At 40.3% G+C, this 20,316-nt stretch overlaps 1 protein-coding gene across 1 annotated transcript in view; it reads left to right on the top strand.

Annotated features, from left to right (window-relative positions):
• LOC119719137 (adenylate cyclase type 5-like) overlaps window positions 1–20,316 on the top strand; it is a 96,597-nt gene that overhangs the window by 52,842 nt on the left and 23,439 nt on the right. Inside the window, exons 5-6 of the mRNA XM_038188459.1 lie at window positions 1,985–2,143; window positions 17,922–18,063. Of these exons, the coding sequence (XP_038044387.1) occupies window positions 1,985–2,143; window positions 17,922–18,063 (301 nt within the window). The remainder of the gene's footprint in view (window positions 1–1,984; window positions 2,144–17,921; window positions 18,064–20,316) is intronic.

Below are 20,316 nucleotides of genomic sequence, written 5' to 3'. Positions count from 1 at the left end.
AACCAAATGCAATGAACTTTGAAGTGAAAGTATAGAGCACCATAAAACCAAGTCTGAAAAAGGGGCCAATTTTCACGGAGCTGAAGTTAGTGGCATAAAAAGGATGTGACTTTGCATTTAATTTTCTAATCATTTATCAAATATTTTAAGAATTGTTTAAATGTTTAGCCATTAACAAAGGCTGACGCCTGCCCGTTACATGTATGTCTGCAGACTGGCGTGATTGACACGATATATCAACAACGATTGACATGACAAATAGTGGGCAGTCAATGAAAAAGTAAAAACTTACCAGTAACTGTGTGTACCCTGAATGTAATCAAGTGCTAAATTACATAGGTTTGAAAACATTGTTATTTAAGCTATGAATGTTTAACTCATAGGAAGATCGTGTGAATTTAGGTCCCTTTTTTTATAACTCGGGGCTTGTTTAGATAGTATTGGAAAATGGATTTAGCTTTTTGTTTGTTTAAATGTTTAAACATCACATCCTTAGTGGCATCGACGGCACTCCAAAAAGTGGAAAGATCGTAAGCCAAAAGTTCGTGTGACTTGTATTGTTCAGTTCAGTCCTTTTTTTTTAAGCAAACAAATTTGCTAAGTAATATATAGTGTTTAGTAGCACCATAAAATTGGCCCAATTAAATACGGTAGATTTCAATTCATCACTGCACCACATCACATTGGCTGCTTCCAATGCCATGTTGTAGTCTAAGATTTCAGCTTTAAATACCCTGTAGCACATCCAGCGTATAATGTTTAGGCCCGCTGTCTCTCCGCATGAGACACGCATGGCTTATTCCCGGTATCAGCCAGCGGCGATTTGAAAGGGAGATTTTTAGTGGCGAGGTAAAACCAGCTTGGTTTTTGGCGGCCGGGCAGCGACGGCGGCAGGTTATAACCAGTCTGAGCCGCTCTTAGGACTTAAAACTCGCTGTTTGGTGTTTGATGATATTAAACATCGCGGTGCTGAGTTCCGGAGGTCTGATCTTAAAATCCCAATTCATCATGGTCTTATCCATGTCGGATAGCTTTGCAAACATTTGTTTTATCCTCTTAGAGGGGATTATGTGAGGATTTTGGTTTCTGAATTTCAGAATATAATGCCTATGTTAGTGATTACATTACGTTGGCTTGCTTTGCCAAGAAAGAAAGCCAACAGGGATTTTTTTATGAATTTGGGGGGTGGGGGATTCGGGAAATGTACATTCTGACATTTTCTTTCTTCAAGCTGTTTGGCCACACTGAGTTTACAGGACTTAAAGAGTTGTGCCAGTGAAGGGAATATTGACTTGCCAAACACTGAAAAATTGATCGGAAATAGGAATTAACTTCCATACATTTAACTTGTTACTTTGCCTCCTCCTCAGCCACCACCCCCCCCCCTCAAAAAAAAATGAAACAAGATTGAAAGCTGCTGTTCAGCTCACAAAAATGTACTTTAATATTGGGATTTGAGACTGCTGATCAATATAAATTGAATTAATTTATTAGGATTTGACTTAATATTTATTGAAACGAACCTGTACATGTAGTTACTTTCTTACATTCTTCATGCTACATCTATATTCAAGTTTCATCCCCCCCCCCAAATAAATTCCTTTTCTAAATTGCAATTTTTCAAGCAATACAGAAGTTATTCACTTTTGAATGAGACACCGAACGAAAAGAATTGGCCGTGTTTAGTTATTGAATTATTTCTTTACAATTTCAAATTATTGGCTGCCAGACAATGCTTCCACTCACGCGGGGTAGGCTGGTTCCCGCCCCACAAAATAGTGTCCATAATGGACAGACCGGGCGCCAGTCTGCTTGCACAGCGGATCTGTTTGTGCCCAAAACAAGAACCTTTTCTAAGAGAGGATTGCAGATGTCCAAAAAAGGAAAAAGTTGAAAAATGTTTTCATATAAGAAAACAAATTGAATTTGTTGAAGAGCACAGGAAAGCAATTTGAATAGTTTGATATTTCTATTTTTTTTGTAGATTGGTCCGTGAGGTAACACAGGTCAACGTCAACATGCGTGTGGGTATTCACAGCGGCAAGGTGCACTGTGGGGTGCTGGGCATGAGGAAGTGGCAGTTTGATGTCTGGTCCAACGACGTGACGCTGGCCAACACCATGGAGGCAGGCGGCATGCCAGGGTAAGTACTTGACTAGAGTAGCCCAACCAAGTTCAGCCCTGTACACACAAGACCAAAACAAACCTTACAATGCTTGAGAATTTTTTTTGTGCTTGAGAAATCTTACAAAAATGCAGTCGTGTGAAGGGACACTCATGCTAGAAAATGACCAATATCCCTGCCGAAGTAATCTCAAGCCTTTGAGAGATTTTGGCGGAGGTCAGGACCTATGACAAATTTTCTCAAGGTACCTCTAACAACCTCAAAACTGTTTATTGTAAATGTCCAATGCAATAGTGTAGGCAATTGCACCAATCACGGCCACATTCAACTTTTTGCAAGCGCCCGATTTTCAGGTTGACCTAAAAGCCAATGGTGTTTTATGTAAACTAGGCCTCATGAAGATTCATTTTCTGTGAAGTCTCTATCGATGTTCTAGTGTACAACATTCATGTGCCGTTTACATGTATATGTTCATCACATTCATATGCTCATGTTTGCAAATATCCAATCTTCCCTGGTACTAGCAACATTTTCATGCAAACACCACTGATCTACTGGTAACCAGCGTCCTTGTCTTCAGGAAAGCTGGAGAATTATTACTATGTAATGGTTCTTTTCAAAACCACACATACTCACAAAAGAGATTTATTCACATGGTGCTACCGCAAACTTATCTTGTCTTAGTATTTTTCCACCATGCAAACCTTCAAATCTCATCTTACTATATAATGTTAAAGCATGCAAATGATTTTAAGCGTGTAATGTTGAAAGTAAACAATCCCCACTCGTAAATTGTTGCTCAAACCTTGCTCGATATTTTTTGGCATTGTGTGAAGAAGGCTTACTGGTAAAGCTGAAACAAAATTGTAGTCCCTGCCTGAACTTGCTCCAAGTTGCAAACATCTAGGCCCAAGGAAAACGGTGTGCGCAGAGGCTGAAATGATGGTTGGCCATCAAAGGTTTACCCACAGTTTTCCATATTCTAATGACTTTTAATTTCTAATATTTTCTTTTAGGCAGTGTACAGGGTGAGTTAAAAATAAAAAAACAACCAAATGTCAGGACCATTGTTTTAGTGACGTTCCGCACGTAGCACTTTCAAAATCTAGGATATGAAAGCCCAATTCATAAGGTTTCTTTTAGTACAAGAATCATTCAAATCACTTATAAATGTACTTTTTTTAAGTTACAGAGTTTTATATTTAAACACAACCACCGTTTTAAAGTTCTGTCCACGGATCACAAAAAAAAGGTGTGCGTTCTTTCAGCAATTAACGAAAACTATTCACACACATCCTTATGTGATTTGCTTTCGTTTTGCTGAAAGAACACTGAACTGTTTCTGATCCGTGGACAGAACCATAAAATGGCGGTTGTGTATAAAACTCCGTAACTTGAAAAGTTCATAAGTGATTTGAATTATTCTTGTACTTAAAGAAAGCTTATGAAATGGGCTTTCACATCCAGGATTTGGAAAGTGCTACATGCAGAACTTCACTAAAACAATAGTCCCCACATTTGGGTTTCGTTTTTTTTTTTACTCAACCTGTACATGTACAAGCATTTTAAGTAGGGTACTTACCTAAGTAAAGTTTTGTTATTGCAGCCAGCAGATTAGTAAAATGCCCAGGGAGATCAATTTTAAAAAGAAATAATAATAATTTGACAAACCACTTAAGCGGTACTGTGTTTCTAGTCATGCGGTAGTAAACATGGTAAATCTTTGGCCCTTGGGACTACAGAAGGGATTAGAAAGCTTCTAGTCCTGTCTGTCTCACCAGCGAGGGTTGGTTGGACAGACCCCAAATCCTGCCCCAGAGCTTGTGGATGTTGTCCCCATGACTATAGGTCACAGCTGGACAATGACATATGGTTTGTTATCCTTTTTGATTAAAGTAGTCATTATACTACCTGAAGGGAGTTTAAAGGTAATAGGATCGTTTTCTCTCTGTCCCTTTTTTTTATTTGAAAAAAACAAAATTACTCAAAATCTTAAAGGCAAAGGACACCATTTACAAATGTTACAAAATGAAACTGTCAAAATATCATGAAATATCGATGTAGATTATTATTCATCCAATCAAAAGTAATCACATTGCAAGTAATAATTCAAATTCTGGATTCACTTTTACGTTGTCTCTGACGACATTTTGGCGATTGCATGTAACAACCGCCGCCTTCTGGTGGCCTCTGATGTGAAGGACGGTCCTTATAACGTCGTCAGAGACAACGTAAAAGTGAGTCCGGAATTGTAATTATAACTTGCAATTGTATCATGAAATAGCCGACTTTACTGTAAGAAAATAATAGGATTATGCATCCTGTGAAATCGTCGTGCCTGGTACATGTATGCTGTCGTTTTTGAGAGAAAAGGAATAGCCATCATTTCCTCGCGATGGTTAGGACCAACCCGTCGTGCTTTGAATGAAAAAAAAATTGCGTTGAGAACAATGAAGTTGGAGCGTCACATTTTTTTTTCTGAAAAAGTTTCCACAGGTTAGTTTTTTAATAACCTGCTTTAGATTTATTGTAGTGTTGTTCCTTGAAGCTGCAAAAACTAATTTTTGACAAATGGTGTCTATTATCTTTAAGTTGAGTGCATAACAACTAAGCTATTGATTGGCTACTAGTACTATGCATTTTGAGAAAACAGAAAAACATAGTCACAATTTTTACCTCCGCCAAGGATGTTACGTTTTCATCGGATGTGGTTGGTTTGTTGGTTGGTTTGTCTGTTAACAAGATAACTCAAAAAGTTATGGACCGATTTGCATGAACATTTTTTAGGGGTGGTCCTTGGTACAAGTACAAATTGATTAGATTTTGGGAGTGATCCGGATCTGTTTCTGGATCCAGGATTTTTTTTAAGGATTCTTCACCATTTATGCGAGTATTTCTTTTGGGTGAACTGACAATGTGGCGGGGAATTGTTTAGCCTTTGCAGAGGTTTGTGCTCTCTGAGTGCTTTCTAGTTTTAGCCTTTGCAGAGGTTTGTGCTCTCTGAGTGCTTTCTAGTTTGTAACTGGATTCCGTTGCTAACGCACGTATGTGCCCGTTAAAAATCACCTTTAATAAATTTTGTTGTTCTGATTGAGACCATTACTGGCAGAATACTTTCACAGGGTATATTTGAGCGAGATTTTTCTCATTAAAGTCGTTAAGTGCGTTTCAGCATAATTACTACTGTTCCTACATATACACGTGCCTTTAATAACGAAAACTTTGGAGAGTTATCGAGCTCAACATTTCAAAAAAGGACTAAATTGATGCAGGATCAGATCTGCGAAAACATTACACTCGAAACGGCAGGAGATATTTTTTAAAGTACAAAATATGTTTACGCTCTTGATCGTGAAACTTTGCAGATGAGAGAAAGCATACTCCTTATGTGCGCTGCTAACATGCTTCCATAAGGAACACCCTAAGGGCTGTTCGGTTGTCAAAACCCCATATAGGCGTGGAGTACTCCACTCACAACCAATGTCACTTGACATGGAATGGATACCTTGAGTTACGAACAAAGTGGTGTTAAGAAAAGAACACACCACGTACAAAAATAGACTCCCATAGGAAGACAAAAAAAGCAGTTACCTGCCAGAAATTTACGTGAAATACTTAAGACGTTTATGTTGCACGTTGTAAGTGCACTCGAACCGCATCAGGTTTTTACTTGTCGCTCAAGAATATGAGACCAGGGGTTCAGTGGAAATTGCACTGAAGCGTAATATGAGTGCCTTGTTGGCCCTTGAGGATATTTTGCAGAACAAATTTTGTATAATGGAAGCCTTGGGAACAAGTATGCAGTGGGGTTTTTGTTAGTTGACAAGTGGGAGATGCGAAGATTGGAAGAGTCGTGCTTTGCTTGCTAACTGACGTTGTTTACCATGAACCATCTTGATTGATTTCTAAGTCCTTTATGATTCAGAAGCTGAAAGGTCTTTAGACTGTCTCTCTCTCTCTTTTTCTCTGGGGTATATTCCCCCTCTTTTCTTTTGAAAAAATGTCGGGAAAAAAAAATGAGTTGTGCTTACTTTGTGCAATACGTGCACAAACCAGCATGCTCACATGGCGTATCCCTCCCACGTGGGCTCTCGAAAGTGGTAAACTTTCAAACTCGAAATCAAAAAGGGCCTTGAACTCCCGCTGCGTTTTCCGAATGAACAGTAAAAAGTATTTACCAAAATTCAAATGTCAAGTCAATTTTTGTACCTTAGTTCGAAGAAAAAAAAAAGCTTCTGCTACTAATACGCATGTTATGTATTCGGTTACATATCTTGTTTCAGATAATCTCTGACACAGGTGGTTTACTTTTTTTCCCATCTCCAGAGATGCCACTTTTCCGGTTTTAACCGGAATTCCGGTTTTTAAAAAAAATCTCACAAAATTCCGGTTTTTCCGGCCGTCAAATTAACCAGAAAAAGAGAAGAAAAACTGTGGAAATGCGTTGATTTTTACCTCGATTTAGTACATTTAGGCGCACGCATGGCACAACGTTGTTCGTTGAAGTAGTCTTAAAAACAGTCTTTGTGTATGTTGTTGCCGAGCCTGCATGCGATACAAACGGCCAACGTACTTAATTGCACGCAGTATACAACGGCGCCTCGCGCGTGCTTCACCGCGTGCGGGCGTGTTGTGTGCTAAGCACACGTAGCATTCAGCCTGGAAATCAAGTCTATCATTTCAGCTATCGGTGGTTTCCGATCGCAGTGATATATGTGAATACAAAAAATGCGGGTACCAACCATGTTTTCGTTGAGCGCATCGCGTAGTGCAAGGATCATGTACACCGATTGCAGTGTTGTGGAATCATGCATGTTTCGTGTCGAATATTACGTTGGAAATTCGGGTAGGCAGAATAAATATTAGGATGGAAAAAGTCAAAGTGATTGAACGAACCGACAGCTTTCAAGGCCATAGAAGCAAAATTAAAAAATAAACAGAACTTGGCTTGGCTACAAGATAAAGATGACAGCGGGGACTTTGTGTCGGACACAGAGTGGCTTTTTCACACACACAAAAGTCCGGTTTTTTCAAGCAGCCGTTCCGGTTTTTTTCAAGCAGACCCAGTTCCGTTTTTTTTCAAGCAAACCTTGTGGCATCTCTGCATCTCTGAAGCCCTTTTTCTCAGCACGTCAGTTTTCTAGAATATTAGTCATTGTTTATTAATGTTGCTAGTTACATGTATCTTACTTAAATAAGTCTCCTCTTTTTTAGGGTGGGGGTGTCATTTATCAGCAGGAAAAGAAATGCAACACCCACACAGCCTTTTTGTATGTCAGCTTTATTTAGAGTTCTGTCCCTTGTCATTAACTTTGCAAACATCATTACAGTACAGGGAAAAATTGCCTGTAGCTAGGGTCTTTTTGGCGTGCCTATCATGATTGTTTGTGCCTCAAAACCATACTCACATTTACATTCTGCATGTAAAAGTGTACAGTGGTGTTCCCTAACGTGGCGCACTTCAACATTTCCCTCGACTTTCCTCGTGCAGTGTTGCCAAACCTCTTTGTTGACAAACTTCATCTTCATTCAGTTATTAAACACTGGTACTTTTACCTTAATAATATTAATAATGCTTACTGTTAAAATTTAATATGAACAATTTCAGTGTCGTGAAATTAAGTCCGAAATTCCAAATCGGTGGCATCCGGAAATTGGGCACAAAATTGACTGAGTTTTCCCTAACTTGGCACACTTGAACACATCTCGGAAAACTCCAAATTAACATTTAAGAATTTCTTTAAAGTTGACATAGTCAAATTCTGATAAACATTATTGTCTCCACTCACATACCCAAAGTAAGTCTGTCAGAATTTTTTTAAATTTTTTTAATTTTTTTTTTTGGATGCATATTCAAAGGATTCATTGTGCGCTTCAAAATAAAATTGGAAAATCACGAAAAAAATCATTTCTCCGTTAACTTTGTAATGGTTAGGGAACTCAGGATTTTTGAATGAGAATGTTAAGAGCTTGATGAAATTTCACTCCCTGTGAAATTTGGATAATTTTTTTTGCTCTAACAATGTACTAACGGCAGAAAAACAAGGTGCGCCATGTACGCCACGTATTGGGAAATCCATAATATGTTGCAGCATTTCCCTTGGCTAAATGTATGCTCAAGGTGCTAATGTGGTGTAGTAATGAAGGGAACCTAACGGGTCAAATGTGGGATTCTCAAAATATTACAAGTAGTACCTGTAGGCTGTCATGTATGTTTTCGTGTGTGTATGGTCTCATCTTTGCAGATGTGATTCTGAAGCTGAAACACTGAATTTAAAGCTACAGTCCATCATTTGCAGCTATCCAAAACGTAACTGACGTAGTTATTGTTGAAAAGCATACTTGGTTGGAAGATGGTAAGGGGACTAAACTCCCTGTGAAATTATTCTTACTGGCAAGCTGTCATTTTGAAGAAATCAACGAAAGAAGGTCTTTTCCAACGGTGCGTCTTAAGACGCACTGTTGGAAATTTCCGTTAGTAGTTTGTTTTTTTATTCGGCGAAGCGCGCGCAATCATTGGCACAACGCACACGCACACGCGGTTGCTTTAATTCGTCGGATCAGTGTGTGAAATGAAGATCCTAGAATGGTGTTTTCCTCAAAATATACAGCTGAAGCTGAGCTGAAACTTCATCAGGTTAGTTGTTCAGCACCCTTCTTTAGAATTTCAAGTTGAGCACTTTTGTTGCTTCAAACGAACAAAATGCACAAATTACAAATGATGGACTAACCTTTAATAAATTCATGTTCTCATATGAAAATATTGTGAAAGTAAGCAAATATACAGTGCACACTAAATGTGTATACAATGTATAAGTTGTACATGTTAATTTAGTTGTTATGAATTGCACTTTTTAGTACTTGTTATTTTTTTTGTGAGCGGCTATCAAGTTTGTGATCAAATTGATTGCAACATTAAGTTGCAGGAGTGGGCGTGCGTTCTCTGTTCTTTACTGACATTTTGATTTGATAAGCGTGACTATATGCTGCCACAAAGCAAAAGATAGGACATACATGTAGATTGCTTTTGTAACTTTTGCTTCTTCTTCTTGTGGTTTTTTTTTTTCACTTGCCAGAAGCATCAATTGTTCCGCAACATTTTGTTTGGTTAAAAGAAATTGTTAGTTAGCTGGCCCATGAAAGGGAATCGTGAACAAAAGGTCCAACAACAGGACTGGCAATGTGATTACATTGGGCTGAACTCCAGTGAACTGTGTGTTTTTCAACATGAGCTTTATAACTCTATTCAGACCTCAAATCAGGCAGTGCATTGATTTTTTTTATGGGCATATTCATTAACAAAGTACAGAGGTTTTGCTAGGGAAAGTTTGAACTCATCAGGCAGTGACTTTTAGGGAAAACTGCACAAAATGCACTATGAATATGTGTGTGATGAAAGTAATATGTGAGGCCTTTTCCTATACAGCCCCAAACTATCCCCAGCACTGTATGGTTTATGATTTCTCAGGAAATAAATGCAATGTGGTAATCATGGAGCTTAGGACCCTGTTCCATATAAGAGAATGAAAAGTAACTGTATATTTTTAAGTTTGCTAAATAAAATATCAGCAGGCTTCATTTTGTGGGGCTTTTATTTAAGAGAATTTTTTTTTATTTTATTTGTTATTTTATTTTATTTCTTTCTGGTAATGAAACCAAGGGTCCCTCAAAAGTGCCTTAAGCACTGTAGCCCGGAAGCCTGAAGAAACCTGTAGAGAGAAGACAATGAGAAGAAATTACAGTTTTAGAGGTGGGAGGAAAAGCCCAGAGGAATATTCTGAGGAAAACCCACGGAATCAGGTAGGGACTGAAAACCCAATCCACATACCGTAATTTCCTGCGGATAAGGCGCGCGGCGGATAAGGCGCAGGTCCCTAAAATCACCCCAAAAAAATTCAAACGCCAACAGATAAGGCGCACCGCCGCATAAGACGCATGTTTGACCGCACACAGAAGAACACCAGGCGTCACCCGGTGTCGGTACATCGCCACAAAGGGGCCATTGTGTTGCCTTAGAACGATCACACTATTCGGAGGATGAATTAAGCCGTGTCCGCACTGGACTTTTTTTTTGGAAGGTTTTACCGAGACGATAGTAAAATGAGAAATGGTCAAATGTGACCACTGTCCGCACTTGGACTTCGACACGGGAAAATATACCCAGACCGCGTGGGAGAAGTAACCGAGCTGTCACAGTGTCAGTATAATTACTCACCGTACACAGAAAACAAATCGCCGATCACATTTTCAGCCGCCGATACGCACAGTAATATTACACACGCCATTTGCATGCACAACATAATCGTTTACACGATATTATTTCATCTTGACACGCTAAATCTTGACGAAAAGGCCTGTAATTCTGACGCATTTGTGATGCACGTCGTCGAAGCCATGCCGCTGTACGATATTCCGTGCGGCAGCAGTGCCATCAGTATTCGTTGGTTCCCATCGCATGCTTACAGAATCGAAGCTATGATGTGGGCCAGGAACCAGTGACTACGGCCTACATACGGTACCGGACCATGATGTTCCGTGCATGACTACAGTAGCGTATCAGGACGAATTTGGATCGTAGAAAATAACATACATCGGTGGAGAAAGAGAATTTCCGCAAATTAATTCTCAGAACGTGATCTCTCTTCTCTGTGTATGTATTTGTCCGTTGAAATATATATTTTAACGAGATTTTACCGCTCGGACTTGATGATACACCGCAGCGTGTTTCTACAAAATGTTCGGCCACACGTGCACTGAGGTTCGCGCGGTCTCTGTATGCATAACATGGCGCTCGGCCGGAAGTACGCTTTCCTGAGCCGCTTTTACCGACTCGCACTGTTTTCATCTTGATCTTCAGGCTTGCAGACTTCGAAGATATCCTGTACAATAAACACCCTCAACGTTCACACAATAGAACTTGAGTGAATGCGATTTCCAAACGTTTAAGTAATTCTGATTGCAGCATTTTCGGAATGAAAAAACGGCCACAAAGAAAAACGTTTGTATGACGGCATTGTTGGAACGAAAGCACGATCACTAAGGGGGATCAACGCATTGCGGCATTGTTGGAAGGAAAGCACGATCATGGGGGATCAACACATCGCAGCATTGTTGGAATGAAAATATGGTCACAATGTCTGGAGAGTTGAGCCTCGGTTGACCGCATTATTGATTGCGGCATTGAAAGAATTCTTCACACAAAGACCGTCACTTTGAACTCAAGCGACACCAGATAAGGCGCACCTGTAGATAAGGCGCAGCGATGTTTTTGTGGTCTAGAAAGTCAGATAAGACGCGTCTTATCCGCAGGAAATTACGGTATTGGCCCGGCAGGATTCGAACCCGGGTCACAGCGGTGGAAGGCGGTGGAAGGCGAGGAAAGTACCGCTACGCCAACCTTACTCTATGGGGTAAAATGATGACAGCACCTGAACTGCTGTGACTGGCACGTCTTTAAGTGCTAAAACAGGTACGAAAGTCACATTTTCTTCCAAAGAACGGTAGGCCTACTATTCAAAATTACAAAAACCTAGAGTTAATCTAAATAAAAAAGACTGTTTGGGGCTGCAAAACTCAGTTTGGAAAATTTGACAATCATTTGCAAAAGCAATTTTTGAATGGAACTAGTAAACAAGGGAGGTGTTCTAAACTTCACGATTGCCTACAATGTATTAAAATGCACATGTTTCAGTTATTACAGATGCTTATGGTTCAGTTTGAGGAGTGCATGCTGAACCATGCATAGTTTATATTAGCAAAAGCCGCGAAACAATTCACTCGGTCACACTTGTTAATCTGTGCCTATCTTGAATGAACTACCTGACAGCTGTTTGTGTGCAAGCAGCAACCGTGGACTATCTAGGTTATCACCTGCTGCAGCGAGATGCTCAGCTGACCTGCTGGATCCGGTCGGATCTGGTCGGATCTGGTCGGATCCGGTTGCTACACAATAGGGAGCCTGATGATACCAGCTAGTCTATTTGATCAGTTTCCTCCTGCCATTTGTCAGGTGGCCCATAATTCTCAGAATACATTGCAATTGACCTGTTTCTGCAAAACAAGAAGAAATCAAATCCCCCCCCCCCAAGATTCTCAAATTATTCAATTTTCAAATATATCATTTTATTTCTCAACCTACAATCCAATTGAAGTGGAGCACAAAGGTAAAATTTATTGCAGAAAAAAATAGCTCGCTGAAAAAAAAGCCCATATAGAACAGAGCATGCACACAGCAACAAATGTTTATAAAATTATTCCAGACATTTCTGCAAAATATTTCCAGTGGATAAATGTTTCGAAATGCAGAATAGGCTAATGAGGCGCTGTTCAAAGATGCACATGCACATGCACATGCACATTTACGCCCATGTGCTATTTCCGTTAAAAGGGTGGTGCACAAGCAATATCTTACAACTAAAACACCATTTGGGAAAAAATAAAGTGCACATTTAGGCACGATGGGTTAAAATCAATACACACAGTACTGGGCTAAATTATTGAGAGGGGGGGGGGGGACAATGGAGAACAATGCCATTGGCTTCCCCTGCCCAAAATTATTGGGTGGGACATTTCGTCGTAGTTCCCCCCCCCCCCCCCCCAATCACTACCCTTAGCCTTTTCTCTCACTTTTTACAGCAAATTAAATTTGTTCATGCATGATCAGAGGTGGGGAGGCCAAATTTCCCAACCTCGTCTCTTTGCTGCATTTCCCTGATCTAATGAAAGATTTTTTTAAAAAGCAGTTCAGATTTGATGACGCCAGCTACACAGGGACCAATCTAGCTTTCAGGAAATGGGTGGGGGGGAAGGGGGGGTTGAGTGAAGTTGTGCTGGAGTAACGGCCTACTAGCCCAGGGGGCTCTGAGGGAATGCCCCCGGGAAAATCTTAAAATCGACGATGCTTTCTCCTGATAAATTTAGGAATTTTAGCATTCCATTTATAACATTTTTGGCCCTAATTTACTACTATCATATTAGTCAGCGGCCGAAGGGGGGGGGGGTGTTCCGACCCACCCCTCTAGATGCCCACTGCTAGGCACAGGGGCTCAACATTATACAACCACATAAACAGACATGCAGATCTAGCCCTAACGAAACCTTTTGTCATAATCATGTTTAATACTCAAGGTTGTACATTAAATGTGGATACATTGCCGTGATTGTAATAGAAAAACGTGATTGCAATAGAAAAACAAGGCGCCACAAAAATTAGTATGAAATTCTGAAGCTCAAGAACGGAAACTGAGTTAGCCACTTCCGTTTGGTGCTGATGACGGGGAAATTAATGGCGAGATCCAAGGAAGAGACAGCTCGATTGGCATCAGGAACACAGAAAAATATGAGAGAATGTAGCGAAGAAAGTGAGTGGGTGAGGGCAAAGTCGCTCTGTCTTTGCAACATATTGTAGACTTGGTACGTTTAGTAAATCTGGTCAAGGTACGCACAAAATTCTATTCAATTGATTCAGAATGATTTAAAGGTCATAGAATGAGTTACAGTGTGTACCCAGTAGCATGGTAACGTGATGGAAATAACATATTTATCCACTTACGCCGTTCGCATGGAGTTTTGACATTTTAGGAGCACATGTACGTGAAACAAGTGGCGCCAGTTTTTGATGCAGGCCTGGGTTATCACATGCAAAGTAGGCACTAGTCTGATTATCGCCCGTTATCCATGGAGCCAAGTCTCCTGTATAACATCTGATATGTCAAAGTGTGCAGATTTATAAATGCGATCTCGCGCCTCGGCCAATCAGAGTCGACTTTACTAAATCGTGACGTCATTTCATTCTCAAATCAGGACTAAAACTGTGATTGGTCAATTTGAATGTTGTTCAATGTTGTGTTGAATGTCAATTTTGTATTTGTAATACAACAACAGCCGGGCGCTTGTCGTGTAACATAATACAGAGCACGTGACCAGAGCCGTTGTTGCTGTGTTTATATGGTTTTTTTATTATAGGTTTTTGTATCCATGTCTATTATGATGAGACAACGGTATATGACCGAAGACCGTATGTAGAATGCGCCTGCTGATTGGTCAAAATCTAGAGGTCAAGATGCGGTTGTCATGTATAATTAATCATCGAATCTGCTCCAATGTATTTAGACCATGGCTTTCGCCATGATCTGTTACATACTAGTAGACTAAGTAGGCACGAAAAATTTGGGGCCAATATTACAAATTTGAGGGGGCTATATGAAAATACAAGTGTGCTGTAAAACACACACATACTTGTTCTGTATTGGTGGGGACATACCGTACACCCAGTCGTTTTTTGCTATGCTTCCGAGGATTGGCTTTGTGTTTTCCTTTGTCCCTGTAATATAACACTCTCCCATAGACTAAGCACACAAACCTGCGTTCGAGGACAATAGGCACCTTCCTTCGAGGATCAATGGCCCCTTTGTGCTCCTTTTGTTGTCTGTCCTCAGGCGTAATGCCATGCAGGAACACTCGTCTGTACGAGGTATTTGTGGGGACCGGAAATGCTGTGGGGACAGCAGAAAGTCCCCATAAGGCCAAAAAAAAAAAGTCTCCGGTTTCTGGTATTGAGCTTGCCCCAAAAGTGGTGCGGCGACGCGGCTTTTTTTTTTTTTTTTTTTACCTGGTTTTTTTTTTTGGCTTCAAATGTCGGCTGATGACTGCAAATGGTGCCCGACTAAACTTAGTGCAAATATATGGGAGTCCAAAGAGGCCACATAAAGCTTATTCTCGACCATAACCCCATCTAAAAACACGTTAAAATTGTGCAGCAGCAGAATTCCAGTCGAACCAGTGAGTTTGGCGGTTTTGAGACATCATCTTGTATTGAAAATTTTTTTTTTCATTTTGCCGACGCGCATGGCTACGGCGACGCGCGCGCATACCAGAAACCGGAGACTTTTTTTTTTTGGCCTAACTCAGTCCTAATTTGCTTAATAAAAAACTTCCCCATATCAACTGCAAACAAGCAATGTACACAGTTTGACTTGTAGGCTTGGGTTTGACTTTTAGTTGTTCCTTACCTTGAACTCAACTTCAGTGACTTGTACATGTATTTTGATGAGTTGTAGTTTGTTGCTGGTCAGATTCAAATTAGTACGTTCTGGTATAAATTAAATCAAGAGTTTCTCAAAAGTGCACGGGCACTGTGACTCGGAAATGAGAAGGTTTAAAACGGATAATGACTGAATGCCAATTGAAATCTCTAACAGTAAAGTCTCGATACAAAGTAATGTGGGCAATTCCTTGTGGATTTTTATCTCTTCATATCCTTCATATCCGCTGCTTATTAAATATAAACAAAACTCTGTTTGTCCCTCGGGATGGACGAGCAATTAAAACGGCAAAGCAGAAAACAGCTTTTTCTTTCGTTGTGGCACAGCAGACTGATTGCTTTGTAGGGGAGGGACAAATTAATTTGTTTTCGAAAACAAAATTGTGGGGATCAGAAACTAATCAAGGGGGAACACACTGCTAATTTCAATGATGCTTTGACAGTTAATTTTTGTTGAAGTTTCAGAGGGTACACTTCACAATATGGTTGATTAACAGGTAGGGTAGGTCATTTGTCGTTTGTGCATTTTTTTCCGTTTGAAGCAACAAAAGTGCTCCAAATGTAAAGACGGGTGCTTAACAACTAACCTGATGAAGTTTTAGCTCAGTGAATGCTGGACTTTTCAAGTAAATAATATTCTAGGATCTTCATTTTAATTCAAAAGTTGCCGAGTGATGTTTTGAATTGTGCCCGAAATCAGCATTCCGCGCTTACGATCACCATTCGATGCTAACCACGCTGGCAGAACAATTCTGCGCTAACCCTGTAAGCGCAGAATCATAAGTTACAGGATGTACCCAGTACACATGCGCAGAAGCCAAAATTCTTCACTAACCCGTGAAAGACGCTTACTGTAAGCACAGAATGTTCTGCTACAGTAAGCAGGGATTTTTTACTTAGTGTATAAAGCAGAGCCATGAAATTGACATCACCGTTTGCAAGTTAGCCACGCCCCCTAGACAAACCTATGGAATTTTGTACGTTAAGTTTTGTTTATCTCAATTTTTGCGCATTCCGCGTCCATTTGTGTATCATGTAATTAGACAATATATGACAAGCTACGGTACGTTGACGCGATACTACCGCGATAGGTAAATTGCGCCCTGGTTGCAATGAATGGTTATTAGCTTGTCAAACCTTGAGGAGATGGGATTTGCCATTTGCTGAAAACATGAAATTGTGCCAAGGACGCGTCTTCAAATTTCAGACCTCATTACCAGGCCTGGCTTATGCTGAGCCGATGTTTTGTCAGCCAATATTTGTTTTGGGTTACGCAAAGACTCCAAATCCTCCGGATTTCCTATTTTTGATTGAAGTATTTACTAGCGCTAACCAACTTCCGTGTCACGCATCATTGTTTCTAGGAATTCGTAATCTAGTTCTCAAATCAAATTTGAAATATTCTATTAATTAAATATAAAAACCTCAGTTTTTCTTTAAAAGTTGTAATTACTTTCAGGATTTTGACATTTTATTTTAAATGGAATTAGAGTCATTTTCCTCTGGGTGTTTCTTGCATAACTGCTATTTTTGCCTTTAGTTAGTCATCAAAGTTCAAAAGATCTAATTCTTCTTGCGTAGTACAACAGTAAACCTTTACCATAGTATATGACTGCTTTTTAAAAAAAAAACACACACACACACAAAAGGAGAGAAGTAAATGAATTGTTCCTGTCTTTTGGCTGTATATATACATAGACTAAACCCTCACTTAAAATAAACTGATTCAATTCATTTCTTAGACGTTAGGAGTAAGGACAGAGTGGTAAAATTTTTTGTCAGCGTTATGAAAAAAAAAAAGAATTCCACAAACATAATTACACCATATAAGATTTTAGGCTTTGCATGGTGGAGTATCAATATCGAGTCTCCTGACGATGACTAGAGCAGGCTAGTCGAAACGTTGAGACCAAAGACAAGTTGTTTTAGAACTTAAGGCAGGACTGTTTTTATCAGAACTGAAACTACTTAGCAAAAGTTGATAATAAGCAGGACAAGTTCTTTTCAGAACTAAATATCTTTTAAGCAGTACCGGTAGTTATTACCATATGGTGTTACCGCAAACCAAAACAATAACTGCACCACTTTCACACTTGGCAAGTTTTAAGATCTCTCGTGTGTGATTTTAGTTGGAATAACACTTGAGGTTGATTTGCCCTGCACATTTATAAGCAATGCAGGACATATGAATAACCGCAGGATGTGCGGTATGTTGAACAGGTAGTTGAAACTCGGCATCTTTGGGACAAAAGCTTTGTGGCGGAAAGTATTGTGAACTGCTTTTATTCTCTCAGCCTAAAACACGTACTGGATCATTTGCAGTTACCCAAAAGGTAACCTACCAAATTATTATCACAAACTTACTTGGATTAAAGACTGTATTAGCACTAAACATCTCGTGAAGTTATTCCGTCTGGCTTGCTGTCATTTAGAAGAAATAAAAAAATGTTGGTGATATCCAACCATCAGTTAATTTACTGTTTTTTGGAATAAAGAGTTATAATTACGAAATTGGTTTCGTGTTCAAAAGGTTGTGCATGGATTTTCACTGTTTTCTCGAAAAGTGTAATATCCACTGAGCTGAAACTTCTACAGGTTAGGTTTTGAACGTTCTTCTTTGGATTTCGAGTGGTGTTATTATTGGAATTAAACAAAAAGCATGAAAAGCAAATGACCCTTTATGCCTAAAGAAGCATGTGGCATTTATATTTATATATCATTATTTGTTCTTTTGTTCTTGTTCCCCTTTTCTAGGAGGGTCCACATCACCACGCCGACGTTGAAGTTCCTCAATGGCGACTACGAGGTCGAGCCAGGCAACGGGAAGGACCGCAACTCCTACCTGAGAGATCACAACATTGATACCTACCTCATCGTGGCCAAGGGACCCCGAAAGGTACATGTACATGCAAAGAGATACATAATATTGTGATAATGTGGTGCTTATGCATTTATAACGCTTTACATGTATATGCTCCGTTCACAAGTACCCCCTCACCGGCAAAGAAAGTTCAGTTGGGGGTGACCGGACGACGCCATCTTGCCTGACTGCAATATTTTGCCGCGGCACTGCGGGTACATACTATACAGATCCCCTGGTGTACGTGCGTCACACACAAGGAACGGTGCGCGCACGTCAACCAGCGAAATGTAGTGTCCCGCCCATGGGACGTCATTGCTAAGTAAAAGGGCTCCCTCTTTTGTTGGCGCACGGAGCCCATACCAAAGTCACAAGGTACTTCACATTTATTATAACACCTGATCACAAGTTCATGAGACCAGTTTTCTGCCACAGCTTAAGATCTGCGCAATCTGGTATCTCCACTCATGGGTACCCATTTATACTCATGGGTGGTGAGAGGCAATTGTGGTAAATTGTCTTGCCCAAGAACATCAGCAGAACTAGCACCATGTTTCCCGTCAGGGCTCGAAACCCTCCTTTTGGGGCGCCAGAAAAGAAAAATTATAGGAAAAAACAAAAAAACAAAAACACAAACCGTTAATCCCCCCTCTCGATAGCTCAGGCCCCCCTCTCACGTGTCAAACCTTGATCTGCCCCTGGCAATCTTATTTCAAACTTTTATTCCAAGGTGAGACTTAAGCAAGAACCTGGGACCAGCAAAAACAAACGTGGTTCCTTCATTAAAATAAAACAAACAAATTTCACAAACTCAATAGGAGAAAAAAAAAACTTGGGTTAACATGAACATTAGTTCGACAAGTTTGAATGAAATCGCCGCATTGCTAAAATATCAAATGTCACTGCACTTGATTCAGTCAGGAAGCCACCAAAGGGTCTCTGGGCAAAGAACACACCATTAGGCCCAAGAACTCATTATTACCCTGCAAGTTTATGCCTTCAATTTACTCATAAATCTGGTCCCTAATCACCCACATAATAATCTCTGTGTGCACTTGCCCATCGTAAATCTGCCCTACTGATTACATACAATCAACCCCAGAGACAAGCTTTTATTTGGATTGCGGCTGCATGCGTACTTCAGTCTGGTGATGAATGTTAATAATGAGCCTAGCAACATTTTGTAGGTTTGATTTGCTGGTTTGTTTTTGATACAGGTTTTTCTCAAGTAAATTGCCGTGAAATTTATTGTCCAAGGCTGCATGATGAAATGCCCTGCATAATTTGCTGTGGAACTGTGCTCGCTAACTTGCCCTGTTTAGTGTTGTGTAATTGCAACATTCATATTTGTACAATGCGAAATTGAGTGGCAATGCAAAATTCATACTGTACCCAAGGGCGGATCCAGAACACAATTTGGGGGGGGGGGGCAAAAAGTGTGACCAAAAAATGACGGCGTGGGGTTCGGGGCCCTTTAAGGGCCCCAAATTTTTTATTGGATTCTAGATGCTCTGTGGTGTGATCTGAGTCAATTTCTGACCACTTTAAAAAAAATTGAGGAAAAGATGGTGGTGTACGGAGTGCCTGCCTTTATTGTGACGTCACTTTAAAAAAAATGGGTTCATTTTTTTTGGGGGGGGGCCATGGCCCCTGTGCCACCCCCCCCCCCCCCCCCCCCCCCCCCCCCCCCCCCCCGATCGGCCCTTGACTGTACCTTACATGTATGGCCATTTGCAGTGATTTCCGTTTCAATATTGCAAAGCATCAGATGATCAAGCGCAGACAGAAAAAAATGTGAATAATTATGTCTGATTCTCAAAATTCTGAATGTTAAGACCTTTATTACCTCCATACTAGCTTACTACTTACTTATGCTATCACATCCATCATGGAGGCCCCCTTCAATGGCGAAAGCATTGTGCTAGCTACTGTTCAGATAATCCGCCATGGGGCAGTACCTTTGCACAATAGCTTACACAATGCTTTCGCCATTGAAGGGGGCCTCAAGAGTGTACAGTGATCACGTGCCCAGATTATATTATATAAATAATGAATGTTTACAAGTGCAATGGTAAGAATTATTTCATGAGGTGACAGTTGGAATGTTCCTTTCCAGGAGGGTTGGGACACATGATTTAGTGACATGTGATCAGCATCCTACCAATCAGATGACAGGGATTTACTTGTATTCAGGCGTATAAAGTCTCATGGCCCCTATTCACAGATGAAAATGGTCCGTTGCTCATAAGTGAACATTTCACACAGGGATGGAAAACTGTATGCATGGGC

This window comes from Patiria miniata, unplaced genomic scaffold (assembly GCF_015706575.1).
Source record: "Patiria miniata isolate m_02_andy unplaced genomic scaffold, ASM1570657v1 HiC_scaffold_8, whole genome shotgun sequence".
In the NCBI taxonomy this organism is placed as follows: Eukaryota; Metazoa; Echinodermata; class Asteroidea; order Valvatida; family Asterinidae; genus Patiria; species Patiria miniata.
The sequence above is the reverse complement of the archived record's forward strand: the minus strand, read 5'-3'. Positions and strand labels throughout refer to the sequence as shown.